The following is a 23,934-nucleotide window of genomic DNA, read 5'->3' as shown; positions in this document are numbered from 1 at the left end:
GAGAGATTTTTAAACAGTAAGGGGATTAAGGGTAATGGGGATAAGGCAGGAAGTGGATTTGATAAGCCGAATGGTCTATTTCTGCTCCTATGTCTTAAGATCTTGTTTCTAACCATAACCAGAAGTAGACAGCTGGATGTATTTTCTGGTAGAGTACCATTCTGAGGGATTTGTAATTAAAATTTGGCAATGCACAAGTTACAATACGATCACTAAATAACTTGCCCCATTTCGAAAGACGGATTAAAAAAAGCTTTGCATTTATGAACATTTATCCCCCGACTCTCAGAAATATAACATTTACAATAAATAACTTCAAAGCATAATACCCGTTATCTTTTTGCTCTCAGTATGATCTCTCAAACAGATTAGCATGGATGATCAGCTAATATGCTTTTCTTAACGCTTTGATTTCTGATTAAGAGGCAGCGTACAAGAAAACGCTTTGCTGCTCCTCTAATAGCCCCAACTCCTCCCTTAATTACAGCCACAGCCAAGTAGAACTGCAGCTTAATGCATTATTTAAGGGGATACCTCTAACAGTGCAGTACTCCTTCACCACTGCAGTGAAAGTGTCTGCCTTGGATTCAAGTCCAAGATAAAGCAAGTCTTGTATTTATACAGGGTCTTTCATGATTTTGGAACATGCTCAAGTGTTTTAAAGCCAATAAAGTACTTGGAAATGTAGGGAATCTGCAGCCAATTTACAAAAATCAAGCTCCCACAAATCCAAAAATATGATTTAATGATGTTAACTGGTAAACAAATACTAGCCTAGACACCTGGATGAACTCCCTTGTCCATCTTTGAAAGAGTGCATGGAATCTCTTATGGCCAACTGAGAGGAAACAGATTTTCATTTAATGTTTAAGCTGAAATACTCCATCTCCAAAAGTTGAGCATTCCATTAGTACTGCACTTGAGTTTCAGCCTAGATCACGTGCTCAAGTCTGTGCGTCAGAATTTCATGGAATTAAGTCCCACACTAGAGGTAAGGATGTTATTTAACAATTAACAATTTTAAAATATTACTAAATAAACGGCAGAGAGTAGTGAAAGGAAAAGACTGATATTAAGGTCTATCATAACAAAGTTCTTAATGTAACAAATATTTCAAACGTTCAGTTCAAACCACATCTTAAATGCTGCTAAAATTAACATTCTGCAGGTAATCTATCAAATAACAAAGTAGCATGACCTTTACCTGACAAGCTATTCTGATGAGGAAATTTACTACAGTATCAGTGTGCTGTTTATCAATAGGTTTTGAAAGCAGATGATCTGCCCCTGTTAAGGACTGGCTTCGTCCAAACACCTGTTGGTTTAAGAAGATTTAATTAAGGTTACTTTGCAACAAGATTGCAAATTAACTGTTTTGATCCAATTGATCTGACACCAGTCAGATTCCAAATTAAATCAGTATGTAACAATTTTTCAAAAAGTTCAATTTATGGCATATGGTAAGTTTGGCTTCCTGGATGCATTAATATAGATCAGGTTAACGTAAGCTGGAACAGCATCCAAAGTTGCTTTTGCTCAGGAGAACTTGTTTTAATGACCTTGTAACTGTCTAAACCAACACATATTCTGACACTTCAGAAGGGAGAAACTAGAGTTTTGACTACATCAGTCTAAGAAACCTTTTCTGGTATAAAGCACACTTTGACCTCTATTAGCAGATGGATTTGGCTTTGGAAGATTACAGCTTTGCTTAAGATTTAAAGCACTTGCAGTTCTCTAAGCAATGGGGGATCATTTCGGTATTAGAAGGTAAGAGTTGGCTCATTTTCCACATCATAAAAGTTAATCTTAGACATTCACTGAATGCTGACATCAAAAAAAGCAACAGAGCATTAAGCTATTATTCAGTTGGCAAGGAACAATTTTGTAGTTATGCGAATGCATCTACAATTTCAACTTTTTTTTAAACTGAATGCTTCTAACTGAGCCAAGGTTTAAACTCCACTTTCTAAAAATGAAAGGAAGAGAAAAGGAAGACTAGCTGAGAGTTCCCAATAAATATTTTTTTTTCAGTTCTGATGAAAATATCAGACCAGAAACATTCTTCGTTTCTTTCTCCACAGATGTGGCTACACTCGCTGAGCATTTGCAACATTTTCTGTTCAATATCCAACAGACTCTAAAATATTAAGTGTGCAATTGACAAAAAAAAAACTAGCGCATCAGCCATGATTAAGATAAATAAACAAACAAACAAACAAACAAACAAACAAACAAACAGTCAGATCCCCAAGGATTTAGCATGTATTATGTACACCTTCTGCAATTATACCATTACATCATACGAAAAATGAATGCACTTTCTAATTGAAATTAAAATAAAGTAGCACATGACGAATTAAATGCAGTAAACATATGCAGAGAATGCCTTCTGCTGTCCGTGACTAAATTAAGGTAAATTTCTGAATTTTTGACCATTCCTGAATTTTTGACATTCCAGTTTTGCCAGCTCAGCACTTTTCCTTCCCTAGAAAAGCATGTTAGAATAAAACACAAATACAGAGATTGGTGCAGCTTAGATCAGAAAATGGTATCCTACAGAAACACAGCATGTTCAATGACTTTGGCACAACTACTTTAATAAGAGGAATACTGAATACTGAATACTGAAGTCATGCTCTCTGAAAACAATGCAAGATTAAGTGAGACAGGTTTGGCTAAATACCAATTAGGTTGATGCATAAAATGCTAAATGGTAATACCCAGGTTGTCGTCACTGAGTTCAATTATCTGAAAACATGACAGATTGTGAACTGTTTATGTGATCAATTACACATTGCATTCAAGGTAAAGGAATTAATTATCTGCTTTGAAAAGCAGAATGGATGAAGTTCAGAGCTATTTCATATTACATAAACCAATACATACTAATCAGGCTAAATATTTGTATCTTGCAAAGTTATAAACAATCTTTAATTTGTTGTTGAGAGAGCTCATTTATAGTAACATTATCAATTTCATTGGAAATTGACTTTTTAACTATATTTAATTGCTAGCTAAAAGACATGAAATGGATTTCAATGCAATTTGAACTAGAGTGCAAATGCTACAGTGCTAGAATTAATTTAGCTGCATCAAAAACTTACCTATACAACTGTATTAATGGAGTGATCAAAGCATCAATTACACAGCTCCAGTTACTGACCCCAAGACATTTCTTTGCAAAGAAAGCAAAGGGTGGGAAAAAGACAATGCATTACCGTTCTTATTAAATGTATTGAACGTGAACCAGATACTGTCCTCTATCTTTGGCTTGTACTCACAGTTCCAGCATTTGTTCTGAAGCGTTTCACATCCTGAGCAGAATCCACTGATAAACCTCGTCTGACATTGCCATTGGTTGCACTGGTTCCCTCACCACCGCCATTTCCGTCAGGATCAGAGTCTGGCTACATTTTTTAAAACAGCATGGCAGGGAGCAGGGGTGAGGAGTTGAAGAAAATGGTAAAATATTCAATATTCATTTGGCAATATCTAAAAATCAACAGATCATACATCACAGTCACCTTTTGAAAAGAATAAACAAAAAATATATCAGTTGTAAATCTCATTTCAGCAATCTGGATGTACACAATAAAGGAGTTTTGTTTCATTTTCTTCTTTTGGTTCTGATGTGGTCAGTGGAGTTGAGGAGCTAACTTATTGGCATACAGCCTTTAAGGTACTGAAATATCCTATATACACACAGCACCAGCCTTTTTGTCTACAATGCATTCTCAGATTCAACATTTCCTGTCGTTGTATGACTGGATGCCTGCTTCTTTTTATGTATAGACTGTCTGGCTATATGACAAGTGTTAAAAAGTAGTATAAATATAGCACCTTCTGTAAGCTCCTAATGTATTCCAGATAATTAAGAATCTTTGAAGTGCAGCCCCTGTTGTGGGGATCATGGCGCCCAATTTGAATATAGCACAATTCAATAAACAGTAATGTGCTATATAAATAGATAATTACCAGAGAGGGTTGTGGAGTCGGCCTCATTAGGGGCATTTAAGCGGCTATTACATAGGCATATGGATGATAGTATAAAGGTAGCGGTGGAGGTTAGATAGACCTTAGGTTTCGGGTAAAAGTTCGGCACAGCATCGTGGGCCAAAGGGCCTGTACTGTGCTATACTGTTGTATGTTGTATGTTCTATGTTCTATGGTCTATGGTCAGGACACCTGTAAGCACTCATAAATGCCTTGGGATCTTTTATGTCCCCTCATCACAGTAGACAAAGCCTTTGTTTAAAGTCTCATCTGAAATAGAGCCCCACCAACAATAAAGTGCTTTATTAGTCTGCACTGATGAGTCAGCTAGAGTTAATGCTTGGAAGTGAGACTTGAACCAACAAACTTCTGACTCAGAGGTGGACGTGTCAAGGCTGAAATAATGATGGGATCTTACTCAATTACACCAAAAGATGTTTTGGCATATAAATAATATTCTCTTCCCTAGGATTATTAACTACCCCCTCAAATCATAGCACTAAAATAAGACACATTATTTTATAAAATTAAACCTTAGAGGATCTAAACTGCTACTGAATGTTTCATTTTTGATTTGATTCTCAAAGTTATAGATTCAGCAACAAATTTAGGTTTCAACCCCAAGTGGAGGCCTCCAACACTAGAAATAATTTTGGTAGGAATAACAAAAAGGAAAACCAAAAGAACTGCGGATGCTGTAAATCAGGAACAAAAACAAAAAGTTGCTGGAAAAGCTCAGCAGGTCTGGCAGCATCTGTGGAGGAGAAAACAGAGTTAATGTTTCGGGTCTGGTGACCCTTCCAGTAAGAAAAAGGAACTTTTTAAAAAAAAATAACATCCTAATCTGTAACTGAGCACACAGGGTTAAATCCACCTGTAATGTGAATCGAGGCAGGTAGTCTCCTTCATCAATAAGAATAACATGCACTGATTTTATATACATACACAACTTTGAACATCCAAAAACATTTAACAGCTCATTATTAAAACTGTTAACCTATTTATGCTCAGATGTATAACAGTTTCAACAAGTAATCCTTTGGAATGTTAACAACTCTCTGACATAGGTTTAGAAGAAAACAGCGCTACATTGCTGGAATCGAGCCTCACGAGGCAGAATTTATACAAAATGGTAGCCCCTCTTAAAACAATAAGATGCAACTTTTAATCTGAATCAAGATTATGTTAAAAACGAACTTAAAATGAAATCTTGAATGGGGAAAATGTCCAACTGTCATGCTCTTAAAATAGAGGACAAACTGATATTCTGCATATTATTTTACCTGCTGGTCCTTGATTCTCTGCAGCTCCCATTTAATGACAACTTCAGCCAGATCGACAGCTAATTTCCTCTGTTCAATGGTGACACTAGGCGTGAAGCCTAGTCGCTGCATGGCACTAACCATGTGTTGCACAAGGTGATGTCGCACTGGGAAGTACACCTAAAGAGAAACATTATTCACACAAGTTGCAGAATACTCACAATATGTCCTTTCTTTCATGTCTAATTCTCACTATGCAAGAAGAAAGGCTTCCAACATCTCCTCCTATAAACTGTGTACTTGTAACACACCTTTGCTGGGTAGACGTGAGGGAGCTAGGCCTCTTTTCATTGGAGCGAAGAAGGGCGAAAGGTGACTTGATAGAGGTGTACAAGATGATAAGAGGCATAGATAGAGAGGATACCCAGAAACTTTCACACAGAGCGAAAATGACTATTATGAGGGGTCATAATTTTAAGGTGATTGGAGGAAGGTAGGGGGAGATGTCAGAGGTAAGTTCTTCACTCAGAGAGTGGTGGGCGTGTGGAATGCGCTGCCGGCAGTGGTAGTGGAGTCAGATGCTTTAGAGACTTTTAAATCGACTCTTGGATAGGCACATGGAGGATAGTAAAATGTAGGGTATGCAGGGTAGATTGATCTTAGGAGGATAATAGGTCGGCACAACATCTTGGGCCGAAGGGCATGTACTGTGCTGTACAGTTCTATGCTGCCATTCAGGGACCACACCTTTCCAGTAAATATTATTCATATCTGATTTTTTTCCCCTTCTGATCCAAGACAACCTGTCAGCTCGTTTTTTATATTAAGAATATTGGACAACTCAGAGTGGAATAGAGGCAGGAATCAAACGGATAGGTTCAAATAATGATTTAAACCACGAAAGTGAACTGTAAGAGATTTCATCCCAAATGTAAAACTTGCTTATGGGAACCCAGTCAAATGCATTTCTCTGATCATAAAGGGATTTTTTTTCTCTACTGTTCTGCTGAAGTTCTTCATTTCTTGGAATGTTACAAAGTGATAGTGTAAGATGAGATGCCATCTGCAAAATAAGCAGTTACCTTTACAAAAAGACCACAAACTATCTAGCCCTTTCAAGTGGATTTTAGGAAGGAATCCTTAATTTTTCTTGTGGTGCAGAACGTATCTGCAAAGCTGCCTTTGTGGTATTTTACTGGCTTCTTCTTCAAATTTGGAGGTTTATTTTTGATTGTCTATTTATACTAGTCCCTTCAGAAAATAATAGTTAGCTATATAGGGCAAGGTGGGATTTCAAGACCAGGGCACATATATTTGAGAGGAGAGAGATTTAAAAACAACATGGAGGGGCAAATTATTTTTTTAAAACACACAGGGTGGCTTGTGTGGGATGAACTTCCTTAGGAAGTGGTGGATGTGGGCACAATTACAACATTTAAAACACACTTAGATAAGTACATGAATAGGAAACCTTTGGAGGGATATGTGCCAAGCATAGGCAAACTCGACTAGTTTGGTTTGGGATTATGTTTGACATGGACTGGCTGGACTGAAGGGTCTGTTTCCATGCTGTATAACTCTATGACAGCCAGCAGAATCGACACATAAATAATCCTAATGGTAGGGCACAGTGGAATCATTGACAGTAGAAGACAAGTTTTTTGCCTTGTATCCTCTTGGCATTGCAGGACAATGGAGTTGTTGACTAATCACAGTAATCAATCAATCTCTATCAATTAGTCTACACAAGGCATACAAACAAGTGGTGGAACCATCACATCAAAATGTTGCCCTCCCAAGCATGCATCGTGTCACAAATGTTTAATGTTTTGTTGTTGAGGTGTTAGCTAATAGATAGAAATTCAGTTTATTCTTGTAACAAGGACTTACCCTGAAATGTTGAACAATAAGATGCAAAATGTGAACCAGCTGAGGCACTGTGTGCCCTTCTTCCACAATGATTTTTCTTGTCCAGTGGGTGAGCATTTGATGCCCATCCTCCATGCGAGCAGGGACAGCGGGAGTCAAAATGGCCATCGCTTGCCTGACTACCAATCGAGCTTCCATAGCATGAGCTTTGAGCAAACTGAGGAAAACCTGTGAAAAATTAATTTAGAAATGCTTGATCTTGACATATGGTTACATCCCAAACTCTTAAAATTATATATATTGCTCATTCACCAATCACACCTGAGCTCAATGCCCCGCATGGATTCCTGACCTGACAATTCAACAATTTTCAAATTCGCACCCTCATTTTCAAATTGCTTCATTGCTTTACCTATCTTATCTATGTAACTTCCTCTACCCCTACAAATTTCCTGGATCACTGTTCCTCTCCAATTCTGGTGCCTTGCAAATCCAAATTTCATTTCTCCTCAAGCTTTATAATTCCCTGCCTACACCCTGCTGTCTCCTTACCTCAGCTCTTTCGCAATGCTGCTTAGAACGTACCTGTTTGACCAACCTTTAGTCACCAGTCCTTCTAAATTTTTGACACGGTTGATGTCAAATTGTGCTTAATACCAGTTACCATCTAGTGCCCAGGAATGTTTCATCACATTACTGCTGCATGTTCATTCAAATAATCATGCTTTTGTTATATTCTAACTCTGAAGCCAAGCCAAGCCAATTTAAAAACATAACTGAGACAACTTCTCTCAATTAATCAAATCACATAGACACTATATCTGCGAGTGTCTTTTCCATTTTTCTTTGGTGTTGCATAACAAGGTAGAGTATAGGAGCAATCACCAATTTGCTTCTCTGCATTTTCACTGCTACAAAGACAAAATTCTATGTCATACAGCATGCCTGATTTATTATGAACCTTAAAAGCATGCAAAAAATCTAAGAATATGGCACCACTAGAATCCTAAGGATGCAACAAAACATTGGTTTTTTTAAGTTTAACTACTGCTGTCTTGTAGGCAAACGTCATAGCCAAATTTTGCACACAGCAAGTTCCTACAAACATCAATGAGCAAGAGACAAGATTGTCGGTTTTTGGAAGCAGTGACTGAGGATAAATGCTGGCCAAGACAGGAAAGCTCCTTGTTTTTCTTGGAATATTGTCAAGAATATTCACTTGACCGGGCAGACAGGATCTCGGTCCAATGTTTTGTCAAAAAACAAAACATTTCTGCACTACAATGATGCATTCACTCACTATTTTACAAATTGATCTGCCTGAGCCATGTATTTAAAGGCTCGAGTGAGCCTTAAGCCCTTGACCTGATTCAGAAGTCTGCAAGTCTACATTATGCAGTTAATTTAGCTGAATTGTCAAGACAGTTTCTGTCCACTAATACCATTCAAAATCTAGCACAATACAAGCAGAATTCATAAAAAAAACTTTGCAAATTAAGATCTTCATTCAAAATAAACCAAATTTTAATGAGCTTTGTCAAAAAACAAATGCAATGGCCTTGATGAAAAAAATCAAATTTAATGTTCGCTGCAAAAAAAAGCAATCTTTGTTAATAACTCAGTTCCAGTTACAATAAATGCTGGCCAGCAAGCAACATTCTTAACCCCTGAACAAATAATGAAACTAAAAAAGTTTCAAAAACATACACATTACTATGAGATTGCTAGAATTAAACAGGGTTACAATGTTGGTGAATTGGTGTTTAGTGCCCGTTAAGTGAAAAATATCTAGTTTGTCCTAGATTTTGCAGTGATTGCCTGCAAGTCTAGACATAAATCCATTCAACACATTTATAAGACAGTAAAATAGCAGTTGGATTCACTCAGCTGAAAAAAAGTACTTTGTTGCTCAATACCAGACAGTAAAATTTGTAAACATAGACACCTTTGTGCACGGGATCAACTGACGTTGTTTGCATAAGTCTTCATTTCCAAAATGGTTATTGCATAATCTGTAAACAACGTCTCCGGTCATCAAATACCTCACACAGAAACCACTCCATCCCTAGGATTGTGCCACGTAAGCATACAATTCCAGAGATAGATGGATAGCTTCTCTGTCAAAACATTGAATGTGTCAGGCGTTAACAAATTCTTTCATAAAAACCAGAGAGAATTTTGTTGTGGGTGAGTGGGGGCAGGGCGGATACATTGCATAAAGTAAACAAGCTGAAATTTGTGTGACTGATTCAGTGAAGGCAAACTTGCAGTAAAAAGGATTCAGTGCTTTGAAGGCCATCCATAATTTGCACCTTGCCCAAGTCCATAGTTTCAGAATGCCTTTTGTACATTTTACCACGCAGATTATCTGACTCTCTGCTCAACTATCTGTTTACGCAGGTAACACTGTTGGTAGATGTGATCAACATTTTCTCAATTTAAAATCTGATATTCGGTCACATCTGCCATATAAAGTGACATGAAATTACATGGTTTACAATATGAAGCTTACCTGCAAGACAATCTTTTTATGAATTGCAAATTTGGCTATGATATGAGCCAGTAGTAAGTGGCCACTGTATTTGCAGGCTGGATCCACACAGGTCTTGGAAAGCAGGCAAGGCCATGCAAATGTCATCAGGCGTCTCAGTTTGCTGTTTCGATTTTTATTATTGTCGTGGATGTGGTGTGGTGCATGCTCAACGAGAAGAGTTGCAAACTGCAGCAAGTAAATCCTTAAAGCATCTAACATTTCAGCATGCTTCTCTGGATCCAGTACCTGAGAAAAAAATCCATAAATATTTAAATAGATAAAAGATTAATAAAAGTTAACAAATTAATGAGTATAGGCTTAAAGAACAAAGTGGTGATGAGAAGAGAACTATTTTAAAAAAATAAAAATTACGATGTAATTTTATTTTAAACAGAGGAGTTATGGTATAGGTTGCATTGTTTGTGAAGATAGTGAAAGCAGATTTAAATACCACCTCTCAGTTGGGAACTGGGCATATTCTTGAAAGGAAAAATGTGAAGGGCAATGATGAAAGAGCAGATGAGACACACTGGATAGGTTTCTGAAGAAAACACCACTGGGAAAAACAGGCTAAGTGGCCTCTGCCTATGCTGTATGACTCTACAATACCACGTCCAATTGAACAGATAAAGACACTGTCTCTTAGGAAATGCTTCCGGAAACCAAGGCAATTTTTCTCTCCTTCATAACATCAGTAATCATAATTATGTAAACAAAATACGTTCATAGAAAATAAATTATATATAAGCATTTTGAATCCTCTAAAGATGCTCAAGGTACAGAGATCACTGCTGGAAACACCTTAAATTGTAGAAATGTCTGAATTATTACTATTTACCTTCTAAAACCTCTTTTGTTAAAAACAGAAATGATTTATGAGTTACCACAGGTGGGACTACATTTTAAATTACAATGAAGGATAATCACACTTTCAAACTGATGAATAATTTATTGGAATTAAACAGTTTACTACTCCAACACAGCAAAGAGCAAAGACATGAATGTGTAACAAAAGATTCTTTGACACATATTTACAAACAAGAAACTTGCAAAAATATCCAAACTATTAGCATTACCTTTGTAATGAAAACACTTGTGATGCTATCAGGATTATCTCCCTCAGGATTTGGAGGCCCTAAAAGTTGCTCCCCTTCACCTTTGTCAAAGCTGTATTGGAAAGCGGGGATCAATATGTGCTGTAGAGCCTAAAAAAGAATGCAACAGCAAAATCACCAACAAATAGCATATGATATTCCTTTCACTGCATATGTTTGAATGCCACAGAATCAGAGTAATATCATACACTAAGAGGCCAGTCAGCCCATCATTGCTGTGCTCATCTTTTCAAACATATAAATTGCATATTTTAAAGCTTAGTCACTTCTCAGTTCTGAAGATCGAATACAAAAGCTTACTTGCATAACACCTAAAAAATATCAACATATTGTTTAAAAATCTTGACGAAAGTTGAAATGAATACAAATGCTTTGCACGGAGAAAGATTTGGCTTGTAATTGTACAAGAGGAGCACATCAGATCACAAGACCCAAGGTCAGCTGTGCACTAATCACCACATCCTTCAATGGTTCATCTGGCTGAGTAAATGCCACCAATCTTACAAAGCATAATCTTGAGCTGATATATTTTTGCAGGTATCTGCAGGCAAAGTCAAAAGATAATGGATGACATGCAGCAAAACAAAACAAGCAAACATTCAGTAGAGTTTGTCTTAATTCATGAATTTTTGTTTAATTGCATCTCCAAATGAGAACGAGTCATTTCATTTAATCAAAGTGCTTCAGCTGAAATTCTTGTGTTGCTTTGGTCATGCAAATATTTAAAGGTCAAACATTTCAATGATTAAAATATAAAATATTTGATATTTAAATCCATTCATCCATCATTAACAATCACCACAGAAATAAATTAAATTCACAAATACATTAATCCAGAAATACATTGTTACGTTTTCCCATTAAGTTACATTATAATGGTTAACCAATCTGGAGAATGATAGGTCCAACTGCATCAATATAAATACAAACGCTGGCTTAGAGATTTTGAAATGAAAGGTTCTAGCCACAAATTAATTATGATATCTGATCACACGTGAAATAGATCACAGTTTTAATTATAACTTTGAAGTTATTACTGATCGGATGAGAAACTAAAACATTGTACATCCTCAGAAAATGTCCTTTCCTTTTACCAAAGCAAATGAATTTGCTATAAAAATGTCAAGAATTTGCCTCCAATCTGAAGGAATTTAAATACAGAAATCTAAGCCCTTAAGATGTCAAGGATAACTGGAGAAAGAACAAGAGGTGAGCAGGCTTTCAATTTTTTAGAACAAAAATGGTGTTGAGACCTTGAATGCACTGCCTGTAATTGAATAATAAACTTGCAAACAAATGGAATAAATACTTGAATGGAAAATAAAATTACAAAGGCTATGGGGAAAGAGCAAAGGAATGCAAATAATTGGTCAGCATGTTCAAAGGGTTGGTACAGAGAACATGAACTGAATTGCACCCTTCTCCGCTGTAAGATTCTAAGATTCAGTTCAGGAGGGTTTGTTTTATATTGACATTTTCCAGGAGTTAAACATTTATATGCCCAGAGATAAACAATTCTAGATGTTTCTGAACATGGCTAAAGGAAGTTCAATGTGCCAACTTGCTTATTTCTACAATATAGTACGGTTACCTTGGCTTTAAGCTCATCTCCAAAGTTTGGATCATAAAATTCCACAAATCTGTTAAACAGGACACGCTTCTGTGCCACACTGTAATTCTTTGGAATCTCTTCTTCCATATACTCCTTCAGAAAGGTCATATTGCTCAGAAAACGCCCCGTGAATGCTCGAAGCAGTTGAAACAACAGCTCAATCTCTGCGTAATTCCGTCTGCGGGAAAGTTAAATTTCATAATAGATCAGTTATTTCTAAGATAGATTAAAACAGAACTTCTTCAGTATATGCTCCAATCAATTTACTATGAATGTAGCTGCAACCTCAAAACAAATCCCAAAGACATTGAATCAACATTGAAGTGTTCAAAACTTGTTATAATTCCAAATTATTAAATACTGCTTGATTATGAATAGCTTTTGGAGAGAAAATAAGGATGAATTGTTTTCATTGTATGGAAGGTCAAGGATAAAAACTGAAGTTATTTGGCAAAGGATCCATAACTTTCAAGAGAACTGGATAATTATTAAAAAAAAACTTGTAAGACAATGAGGAACAGGAGCAACAGGAGGAGTGGCATTGATGAGAGAAGGGCCAGCACAGACAAGGCAAACACATCGGCCTGCTGCTGCACTGTATGATTGTGCGATTAATCCATTATGACACAGATTCCACAAAGATGCACATATGAAAATAATGCAACAGGCATGCCAAAATTGGGAAAAAAGAAATCCAAAAGTAATGAAATTTTAGGTGCTTGATTGACAAATGCTTGAAAGCTTAGCTGTATTTCTTAAACATCAGGCATGGATTTTTAGCAAAAAGTTTACAAAGATCTTAAGTCATAGAGAGCTATTACAAGTGCGAGAGTTTTCAAAGTACATGGAAATACGCAATGGTAAAAGCCCTTCAAATCACATATTTTAACAAATAAATTACACTAGTCCATTTTGTTTTCAAGAGGAAACATTGCATACTTGCAGTAATTCAACAGGCAAAATGCAAGAAGCTTTGGTTCCTTCCAGTGAGTGGCAACCATGCTTTCCTTACGGTGGCGCTCCTGGAAAGCATCACTCACCCAGACCCGGCGTAAGTGGCTCACTAGCTGAGGTTGGCCAGATAGCCAGTTCCCATCATTCTTCACTATGATACTGATAATCTGTTAAACAAAACAGAAATTGGTGGAGCAGAGTAGCTGAATGAGACTATAATAAAAAGCTTGCAGTCTGGGAAATAGCGGAGAGGTTAAGTACCTTCATTTTTCAAATGTTGCTCTCACCGACCCCTGCCTTGTTACACAATAGAAATGTTAGCGTCTGCTAGGAAAAGGAGACTGCTCAGGAAATAAGTTAACTCAGTGAAAAAGCGCACTTAAACTTACAGTCCAGGAAAGTTTGATTACAATTTTGGAGATTTTTAAAAGGCTGAGTAAGTCGAAGCTCTCAGTTGTGACTGGTCAAGAGAAAAGGCTTCAGTTCACAGGATCACAACTGAAAAGACGTGGTTAGGTTGGGAACAGTAATATCTCTGGTTTTTATGTAACTGTAAAGTGGTGGTGTTGGGGAGGGGGGAATAGATAGGATTTTGTTTTGCAATCTTTCAAACTGTGCTGTATATAGATATCTTAGTTTGGTTTATTCTACTTTTATTTCTTTGGCACAATAAACTGCTTTATTATGAGAATTAAATCTGCAGGATTGTGTGCTTATGCTTCAGTGAAAGACTACTGCATTAAATTTTTTTAAAAATCAAAATATTACTTATCCATTCGTAACATTAACTGGGATCATAACAAGTTCCTATTACCTTTGTAATGACCCTAAAACTTAATGGGGAGAGGCTTACCTGCAATTATGATGGGCTCAAACTATTTTGGAAATATTATTCAAATTATCAAGAGAAGAAAACCTATCTGGATGCATTACAGGATTTACTTCCCTGTAGATATGCTGGCCGAGCCAGTGGGTTTGATTGCAAATGTTTCATCACCCTGCTAGGTAACATCGTCAGTGCACCTCTGGTGAAGCGTTGGTGTTCTGTCCCACTTGTTATTTATATGCCTCAGTTGCTGGGGTGGTTGGTATTACTTCCGGTTTTGTTTCTTAGTGGTTTGTGCACAGGGTCTAATTCAATGCGTTTGTTGATGGAGTTCCGGTTGGAATACCAGGCCTCCGGGAATTCCCTGGCGCGTCTGTTTGTTTTGTGCGATTATGGATGTGTTGTCCCAGTCAAATTTGTGTCCCTCATTGTCCGTGTGTAGTGAGACAAGTGAGAATTGGTTGAGTCTCTTGGTGGCTAGTTGGCGTTCATGTATCTGTACTGTCAATTTTTTTTCCGGTTTGGCTTATTTAGTGTTTCTCACAGACCTTGCATGGTATTTTGTATATTAGTCCAGTTTTGCTGGTTTTGGGTATGGGATCCTTCATGTTCGTCAGGAGCCGTCGGTTTGTAGGCTACTCTGATACTTAGGGGTCTGAGTAGTCTTATGGTCATCTCTGAAATACCCTTGATGCATGGTAGCGTGATTCGTGAGTCTGGCCATGTTGTGTCTTCCTGTTTTGTTCTGTCTTGTAGGTAACGGCGCATTGTGCTTGTCGGGTATCCATTTCTTTTGAAGACTCCGTATAGGTGCTCCTGTTCCACTTTGTGTAGTTCTGGGTTGCTGCAATGTGTTGTGGCTTGTTTAAATAGTGTCCTGATGCAGCTCCGTTTGTGGGCGTTGGTGTAGTTGCTAGTGTAATTGAGTATCTGGTCCGTACGTGTGGTCTTTCTATGTACGCTAGTCTGGAGTTCCCTGTTGTTTTTGCGTTCTGCCATTATGTCCAGAACGGGTAGTCGGTTGTTGTCTTCTTTTTTCATGAATTTTATCCCGGTAAAGGACATCACACAGTTAGGAAACTGTATTACAATGACCCTGAAGAAATTACACAACTCAGGAAACATCAGCAAGACAGCCTACCAAAAATTGAGCCAGAGGGATCCAATACACCCGGACTCTACGGACTCCCAAAGGTACACAAACCAGGGGTCCCCCTCAGACCCACTGTCTCACTGCCAGGTACATCAACATACAGACTTGCCAAAGAACTACAACAGAAATTGAAATACTTAGTGGACAACAGTACACACTCCATCCATTCATCCCAAAAATTCCTCAACATCAAGAACACCAGGACAGAAGAGGACGAGGTGATGATATCCTTCGATGTAACAGCACTATTTACATCTGTGAACATCAACACAGCCAAAGAAACAACTGCCACACTGCTAGACGAATCAAGTAAGCAGGCAACCCAGGACACCAAAAACATCAATAAGGACACTACCATGAAACTACTAGATCTGTGCCTCACAACTGACTTCTCATTCAATGACAGCATATACAAACAAATCAATGCAACACCAATAAGATCCCCAATATCAGGACTAATTACAGAAGCAATAATGCAAAAGGTTAGAACAGACAGCACTCCCCACCACACAACCCAAACTTTGAGTCCAATATGTAACTGACACCTTGATGATTATTAAACCCACAAAACTAGAAGAAATGCACCGACACAAACAACATCCTTACCAGGATAAAATTCATATAGAAAGAAGTGAACAACAATCGACTACTGTTCCTGGACATAATGGCAGAACACAGAAACAACAGGGAACTCCAGACTAGCATACATAGAAAGACCACATATATGGACCAGATACTCAATTATACTAGCAACCGCACCAATGCCCACAAACAGAGCTGCATCAGGACACTATTTAAACAAGCCTCAACACATTGCAGCAACCTGGAACTACACAAAGTGGAACAGGAGCACTTATACAGAGTCTTCAAAAGAAATGGATACCCAAAAAGCACAATCTGCCGTTACATACAAGACAGACCACAACAGGAAGACACAACACGGCCAGACTCACTAATCACCCTACCATACACCAAGGACATTTCAGAGATGACCATAACACTACTCAGACCCCTAGGTATCAGAGTAGCCCACAAACCGACAACCACCCTGTGACAGCTATTGACAGACGTAAAGGATCCCATACCCAAAACCAGCAAAACTGGAGTAATATACAAAATACCATGCAAGGACTGTGAGAAACACTACATAAGCCAAACAAGAAGAAAATTGACAATACAGATACATGAACACAAACTAGCCACCAAGAGACTCAACCAATTCTCACTTGTCTCGCTACACATGGACAATGAGGGACACTAATTCGACTGAGACAACACATCAATAATCACACAAGACAGAGACATGCCAGGGAATTCCTGGAGGCCTGGTATTCCAACCGGAACTCCATCAAACACACTGAATTAGACCCTGTGCACAAACCAGAGAAACAAAACCGGAAGTAATACCAACCATTCCAGTAAACCAAGGCATATAAATAACAAGTGGGACAGAACACCAATGCTTCACCGGTGGCACACTGACGATGTTACCTAGCACGGTGACAAAACGTTTGCAACCAAACCCACCGGCTCAGTGAGCATGTTCACAAATTCATCCACAACCCGAGTTACAAGTCTTCTCAAAAACTTAAAAGGATTTACGCCCATTAATATGCGTGCTCAGCTTATCACAAATTAACCCAAGCCAAATAGTTTTGAAAGCACATATCTGTGACTCCACCACAGCGTGCGTCATAATCTCCAAAACCAGTCGGTTACTCTACTGTTAGAGATGGGAGACCTGTTGACAACCTGTAAATAGTGGCCATAACACTAGGTTTTACAGTGATGATTTACAGTGGAAGAGACAACCAGCACAGTAAACACCTGTTTACTACAGCAAGCCCAAATATCAAGAGAGATAGTAAGAACTGCAGATGCTGGAGTCAGAGAAAACATACTGTGGAGATGGAGAAACACAGCAGGCCAGGCAGCAGAGGAGCAGGAAAGGTGATGTTTCAGGTCAGGACCCTTCTTCAGAAACGAAGCCAAAATATCAAATTAGGTTTTGGTTTCAAATGAGACATTTTGGGATGAAAGGACTTGCATCTATAGGGCACCTTTCACAATCTCAGTATTTTCCATATACTTTTAGTCAATATGTACATTATAAACCATTGTATTTGCAAGCAATTCTAAACAGTAGGCCTCCACAAACAGCAATGTGATATTCACAAGTTAATGAGGATTATGAAGGCTTGGTTGAAACACAAGTGTTGGTCAGGACTCCCTCGAGCCTTTTTGCCACTTTGTTTTACACATCCACCAGAAACCCCAAATACAGCCTTAATTAAAAGTCTCAAAATTCAGCACCTCCACTTTAATACTACATTAGGTGTGGGGGCCGGGATTCTAGGCTGACATTTTTGGAGTGGGAAATAAATCCAAAACCATCAGACTCAGACAAGATCCCGACTCAACTGAAGCTGAGGCCAAGCTCCCAGAAAGTAGCATGGGCAATTCAGGAGTAGGCTGAAAGCAAGAGATTTTGATCTTGATGTCTTTATCCCAAGCTGGACAAATACATATTTGTTACTCTTCCAGTTATAATGGAAGTCCGACGGGAAGAGGTTTCTGCTAACACTGTCATCAATAATTGAAGGCAGAGAAACTTGGCAAGTTATGCTTTCACTTGTGAAACTAGCTGCTCACATTATTTCTACAGTCAACTAATCTCCTGAGCAGACAAAATCATCCACGGCAGTCTGACCACCTTGAATACTTCCTCATTCAGGAACCTATACAATGTCCTCATTCTGGAATTATTCCACAGCTCCGAGGGAGAGGAGTAAATTTTTTCTTTTGTAATTTGGATGAAGCCAATCAATGCAAATGGACAGCAGAACAATGGCTACTTCACCCCTCAATGCCTCAAAATTTGGATGCTGTTTCAAACAAATCTGATTGCAACATTATATAGAATTACAAGGACTCAAACTTGAAGATTATAATTGATATTCCCCGATGGTTAAGTTTGGGATTCATGGACATGTGGTGATTTCCTCAGATTCTACATTCATCTGTGCACTAATTGTGAAGGAAATTCACCTGCCGAATTTATGAAGAAGAACTTGATGTAAATTTCGTAATTACATATTCCATGACTGTTACTACTTTTTACATCATGGCTGCATGTACATAATAAAATTTAATACATTAACTTTAAACCTTTACACACTCAAAAAAATGGCAGACCTAACAACACAATTCAATTCTGCATAGAGAAAAGAGAAAGTTGGGATTGCAGCAGTCAACCAACTGGGCAGACATACTCACCTTGATAGCTTGGAACTGGAGATCTAATCGAATAGTGCTGGTACTGGGAGACCCAGGCCTTACTGCAGCTTGTGCACCAGGAAAGAGCAGGTTGACAAAGCGGCCTGGTGTGGCAGCCAGCACATCACGGAGAGGCTTCGCATCTTTATGCTTCAAAAAACTCTGGAAAGGAGCAAGAGAGTAGATCTCAGAACAAAAGGCTGGGCAATGTAGTGACCAATTTCATTAAGTAGATTGAGCAGACTTATCAAACACCAGTAGCCTGGTTTCCACAATATCAATGAGACCAGTTTAATGCCATCTCCACATTTTTACATGCAATAGTATCAACTAAATGAAGAAAACATAACACCACAGTTATAATCAACTTCACAGAGGTTAATTAATTTACTGATGAAGTCCTGACCAATATGAGCATTACCATAAACATTCTGCTCCATTGAGGATCATTTAAAGTGGCCTCCATCATAAAAAGTTCAACAGTTTGTGCCGGGTAACGTGTCAGAAACTTGATCAGAGGCTCACGGAATGGACTTCCAGCCTATATAAAAGCAAAAAAAGTGATTTATTTTGTGAATTTCATTTAAATTTGAAGTAAAGCACAAATTCTTTCATCTAGTGGCAGTACTTTGATTCATTTGCTGAATAAAAATGCCATCATTTTGTAACTGCCTTTTTCACCAGTCACATTCTACATTCAAGGGTCACGCAGGATCAACATTCCACAGATTGCTAACACATTTTCATATCAAGGATAAACTGTTGTTTACAGTTTACTTATCTAAGCAGTTGTAAAAGTTGACATTACTAATTTTCTCCCCAATCCTGCTTCACTAGCTTAAGTATGCCCCTCTTTCGTAATACCCCTGCAGAGATCACGGAGAATTAGCTCGACAGCAGAATAATTCCTTCTCATTAAAACGATCCTTAAGCTTCTTCATCACTGCCCTATTGTTTTGCAGAATGCTCCAATAACAGAAGTGGTGACTACAGTTACATGGATTGTAAACTAAAAAATTTCAAAGAAAATTAGTACACAGTTCACCTATTTAACTGAAACAACATGGATCCAAAATTTTTGTGAATGTGAATCAAAATTAAAGTTTAGTACACATTCTTGTTCTAGAAATAAGTACTATGAACTGAAACTAGAGTTTGAATTGACAGTAAACTAAGACAGTTTAATACACAAAAGTTGTCTATATTGTATTTGGAAGAACATTACTTTCACTTTTAAATTTCCTAAAAGATTGCACAATTAAACAATATGGGAATTATTTTTTTAAAAAATCAAGAACAAGTTTTGACAATTGATCATCAACTTGAAACATGAGCCCAGTGTTTCCCGTGCTCCCGATGGCAAAGCTGTCCATGTTCACCATCAATACACCAAAGGCCCAGCAACTATAAAAGACATGTCTGTATCAGGTTTTGTTAATGGCAATCAATCAGTCACTTTGACTGCAATTTAAAATCCATGCCACTGAGGCAATGGGCACTGGAAGGCATTTCAACTTCCAAATCAGCGTAGAAGAGATCTGATTTTTTAAAAATGATATAATTTGAAGTATTTGGCATAATTCCTATACCATTTATCTGACTTTTAAAAACATGCATAAACTTGTGTTTCGCAAATTTATCTGACTTGAGTTTTTCTACTCATGTATTTTCTATTTTGAATCTATTGTGACAAATACTGCAGCACTTAGTTTTGGCACATTGGGCTGGCATGACTTCTATTCACTGCACCACATGATCTGTCCTTGTCATTCAGGTTAGAGAACACTGCAGGGCTACGCTAAGATCAACACGGAGGGAATCTTCCCTCCTTCCAAATGAAATTTTTAATTCCATCATCATGCTAGGTAAGGGCAAAATTTATTTCATAAGGTCAGTGACAAGTGCAGTTCACCTTCCTGGTGACCATAAACTCCTGGAAATTAACCCTTTCTCTCTGCAGAGATGTTGCCTGACCTACTGAGTGCTATCCAGCAACCTATGCCTTTATTAGTTAATTAAATCTGCTTTTGGTTAATGTCAAGTACTTTAATGCAATGATTTTGAGGAGGGTCAGTATCTAATTTATTTACCTCAATAAGCATAGCCCGTTCAGTTTTCATCACCACCTCCAGCAGAGGCTTCACTAGAGTCTGAGGTGCAGCCGGAATTAAGTGGAACAGATTAATGATGGCCGAGCAGATTTTCATTTCCTGTACAGGCAAATTAGCAGCATTATGAAAAGGTCCATTGAACTAAGTTACTGTACAGATGTAAAGCATCAGTCCATTAACTACACACATAACTCTACCCACTTCCCACTTTTAGGGCTATAATTTCCTGAAAACAGAAAATATGCACAAAGAATAGTGCAAGTCTTTCAATCGCAGAAACTCTATAGCATACCCTCGAAAGGTAGTTCTCACTCAGGTGTGTTGTAATGTCATCTGATTATTATTGAACACTGCAAAATTCCTAAATAATCTTCGTTCTTCAAATCATAGTCTGAGACAGAGATATTTGTTTTCTTGCCTAATTGAAATCCAGAGATGAGTGGCAGAAATAAGATACAACAAATGAAACCACTCATTACAAACAGTCCTTACATAATTTAAATGTAATTGCTCGTTAATGAAAGCTCCCATCAGCATGTTAGCCCTTTGAATATTCACATCGATCCAAAAATGGGTTGCACAAAAATATTTTTTCCAAAATGAAAATTATTTCTTTCCTGTATATTGTCATCAAATTAGTATCACAGTTTGTAATATGAGATTATATAAAAGCTTTTGGGGTCAAAAGGAACTGGAAGATATTAAGAGCTAGGATGAGAAAACGAAGCCGACATCGATAAACTCGTATTTTAAATGGACCTCACTGCTATTCCTCTAACACACAGGATCCTATAAACCAAGCATCTTTCCTTGATGTAAGACCATAAAATATAGAAGTAGAATCAGGTCACTCAGCCAGCCCATTCAATCCGCTCTGCCATTCGATCGTGGCTGATCTGTTTCTCAACCCTATTCTCCTGTCTTCTCACCATAACCTTCGGTCCCTTCTCTAATCTATCCTAATAGTGGCAAAATTGTCTCCATATCCACTCTGTCTAGGCTTCTCGATATTCTGGAAGTTTCGATCAGATCCCCCCTCATACTTATAGACTTCAAGTACAGACCAAGAGTCCTCGTTCCTTATATGATAAGCCCTTCATCCCTGGGATCATTCTGGTAAAGCTCCTCTGAACCCTTTCCTTAGATTATGGAGCCCAAAACTGCTCAAAATATTTTAGATGTGATCTGACTTGACCCTGAGACAGTCACAGAAGTACATCCCTGCTCTTGTATTCTAGCCCTCTGGAAACGAATGCTAACATTTCATTTGCATTCCTAACTACAAACTGAACCAGCATGTTAACCTTCAGAGAATCTTGAACTAGGATTCCTAAATCCTTTTGTACTTCAGATTTCCAAACCTTTCCCCCCGCCATTTAGAAAATAATCTACTCCTCTATTCTTTCTACCAAAGTGCATTAACTCTCACTTTCCCACATTGTATTTCATCTGCCACTTCTTTGCCAACTCTTCTAGTCTGTCCATGTCCTTCTGCAGCCTCCCTACCTCCCCAACACTACTTGTTGCTTCATCTACCTTTGTGTCAACTTGGCAACAATGCCCTCAGTTCTTTCATTCAGATTGTTAAATGTATTATGCCAAAAGCTGCGGTCCCAACACTGAAGTCCAGCCATCCTGGAAAAGACCCCTTTATCCCACTCTCTAGCATTTGCCAGTCAGCCAATCCTAATCCATGCCAGTACCTTGCTCCTAACATCATGAGCTCTTATTTTATTTAGCAGCCTCCTGTGTGGCACCTTGTCAAAGGCCTTATGGAAATCCACACAGATCACATCCACTAGCTGTTTGTCTAACTTGCTTGTTACCTCCTCAAAGAATTCCAACAGATTTGTCAGGCATGACCTCCCCTTGACAAAGATATAGTGACTCAGCTCTATTTTGACATGCACTTTCAAGAACTTCGCAATTTCATCCTCAATAATGGATGAAAATTTTATCAATGACTAAGGTCTGGCTAACCAACCTATAATTCTTCTGCCTCCCTCATTTTTTAAAACAGAAACGTTACATTAGCCATTTCTAGCCCTGTGGGACCTTCCCTGACTCTAGTGAGTCCTAAAAGATCACCACCACAATCTCAACCATCTTCTTCAGAAGTCTGGGTTATAGTCCACCTGGTCCAGGTAATTTATCTTTCAGACCTTTCAGCTTCTCCAGCACTTTTGCCTTCGTAACGGCCACTACACCATCTCTGCCCCTGATTCTCGAAGTTCTGGTATGCCACTGACATCTTCCACTGCGTACTGACGCAAAGTACCTATTCAGTTCCTTTGCCAATTCTTTGCTTCTCCATTATTACTTCTCCAGCCTCATTTTCCAGTGGTCCAATGTCCATTCTTGCCTTTCTCTTACCTTTTAGATATCTAAAAAAATCTCTTGCAATTTTCTATTACTAGCTAGCTTTCCTTCTTATTTCATCCTCTCCCCCCACTTTTTGTTTTTAAAAAAAAAAAATGCCCTTTGCCGGTTTTTTTTTTAAAAACTTCCCAATCCTCAAGCTTCCCATTCATTTCACCACATTGAACGTTTATTCTTTTGTTTTTATGCCATCCCTGACTTCCCTGTCAGCCATGGTTGCCTCCTCCTCATCTTAGTATGCTTCTTCTTCCTTGGGATGAATTTCCGCTGTCCCTCCCAAATGACCCCCAGAAACTCCTGTCATTGCTGCTCTACCATCTTCCCTGCTAGGCTTCCGTTCTTATCAACTCTGGCCAGCACCTCCCTCATGCCTTTGTAGTTATCTTTACTTAATTTAAATAAGAAAAACGTTATATCTGCTTCCAGCTTCTCCCTCTCAAACTGCATGATGAATTCTATCATACTCTGGTCACTGACCCCAGGGGTTCCTTCACCTTAACCTCAAGTCTGCCTTATTAGACATCACCAAATCCAGAATCTCCTGTTCCCTAGTCGACTCTACCACAAGCTGCTCCAAAAACCATCTTGTAAACATTCTACAAATTCCTTTTCTCCTTATAACATGGATGGAGCAGGGATTGAATATGTGGTAAAGAGGTTTGGTGGAGAAAATTAAAATGTTGCAACAGAAGAACTCAAAAGATATTTCCCAACATATGGCAAGTTTATACATAATAAAAACCTTTATTAATAAATAATTAATACAACGATGGTTACTTTTTACTCAATATATCTAGGTATACATAATGAGATATTAGCCCAGACATAAAGTAATGTTCTCCAGTCTT

At 38.1% G+C, this 23,934-nt stretch overlaps 1 protein-coding gene across 1 annotated transcript; it reads right to left on the bottom strand.

Moving 5' to 3' along the window:
- Window positions 1–1,204: 1,204 nt before the first annotated feature.
- On the bottom strand, window positions 1,205–20,806 carry LOC125481355 (transformation/transcription domain-associated protein-like; the record flags this gene model as incomplete). Its single annotated transcript, XM_048592813.1, has 11 exons — window positions 1,205–1,315; window positions 3,285–3,410; window positions 5,280–5,438; window positions 7,149–7,355; window positions 9,640–9,906; window positions 10,737–10,865; window positions 12,367–12,565; window positions 13,327–13,508; window positions 18,597–18,758; window positions 19,018–19,137; window positions 20,687–20,806. Coding segments are annotated over 11 exons (1,782 nt in total), but the record flags the coding sequence as incomplete, so codon positions are not given.
- Between the last annotated feature and the right edge of the window lie 3,128 nt (window positions 20,807–23,934).

The sequence above is a fragment of the Rhincodon typus genome, unplaced genomic scaffold, assembly GCF_021869965.1.
Source record: "Rhincodon typus isolate 14 unplaced genomic scaffold, sRhiTyp1.1 hic_rhity00001847, whole genome shotgun sequence".
NCBI lineage: Eukaryota > Metazoa > Chordata > Chondrichthyes > Orectolobiformes > Rhincodontidae > Rhincodon > Rhincodon typus.
This window is presented reverse-complemented; position numbering and strand designations above follow the sequence as displayed.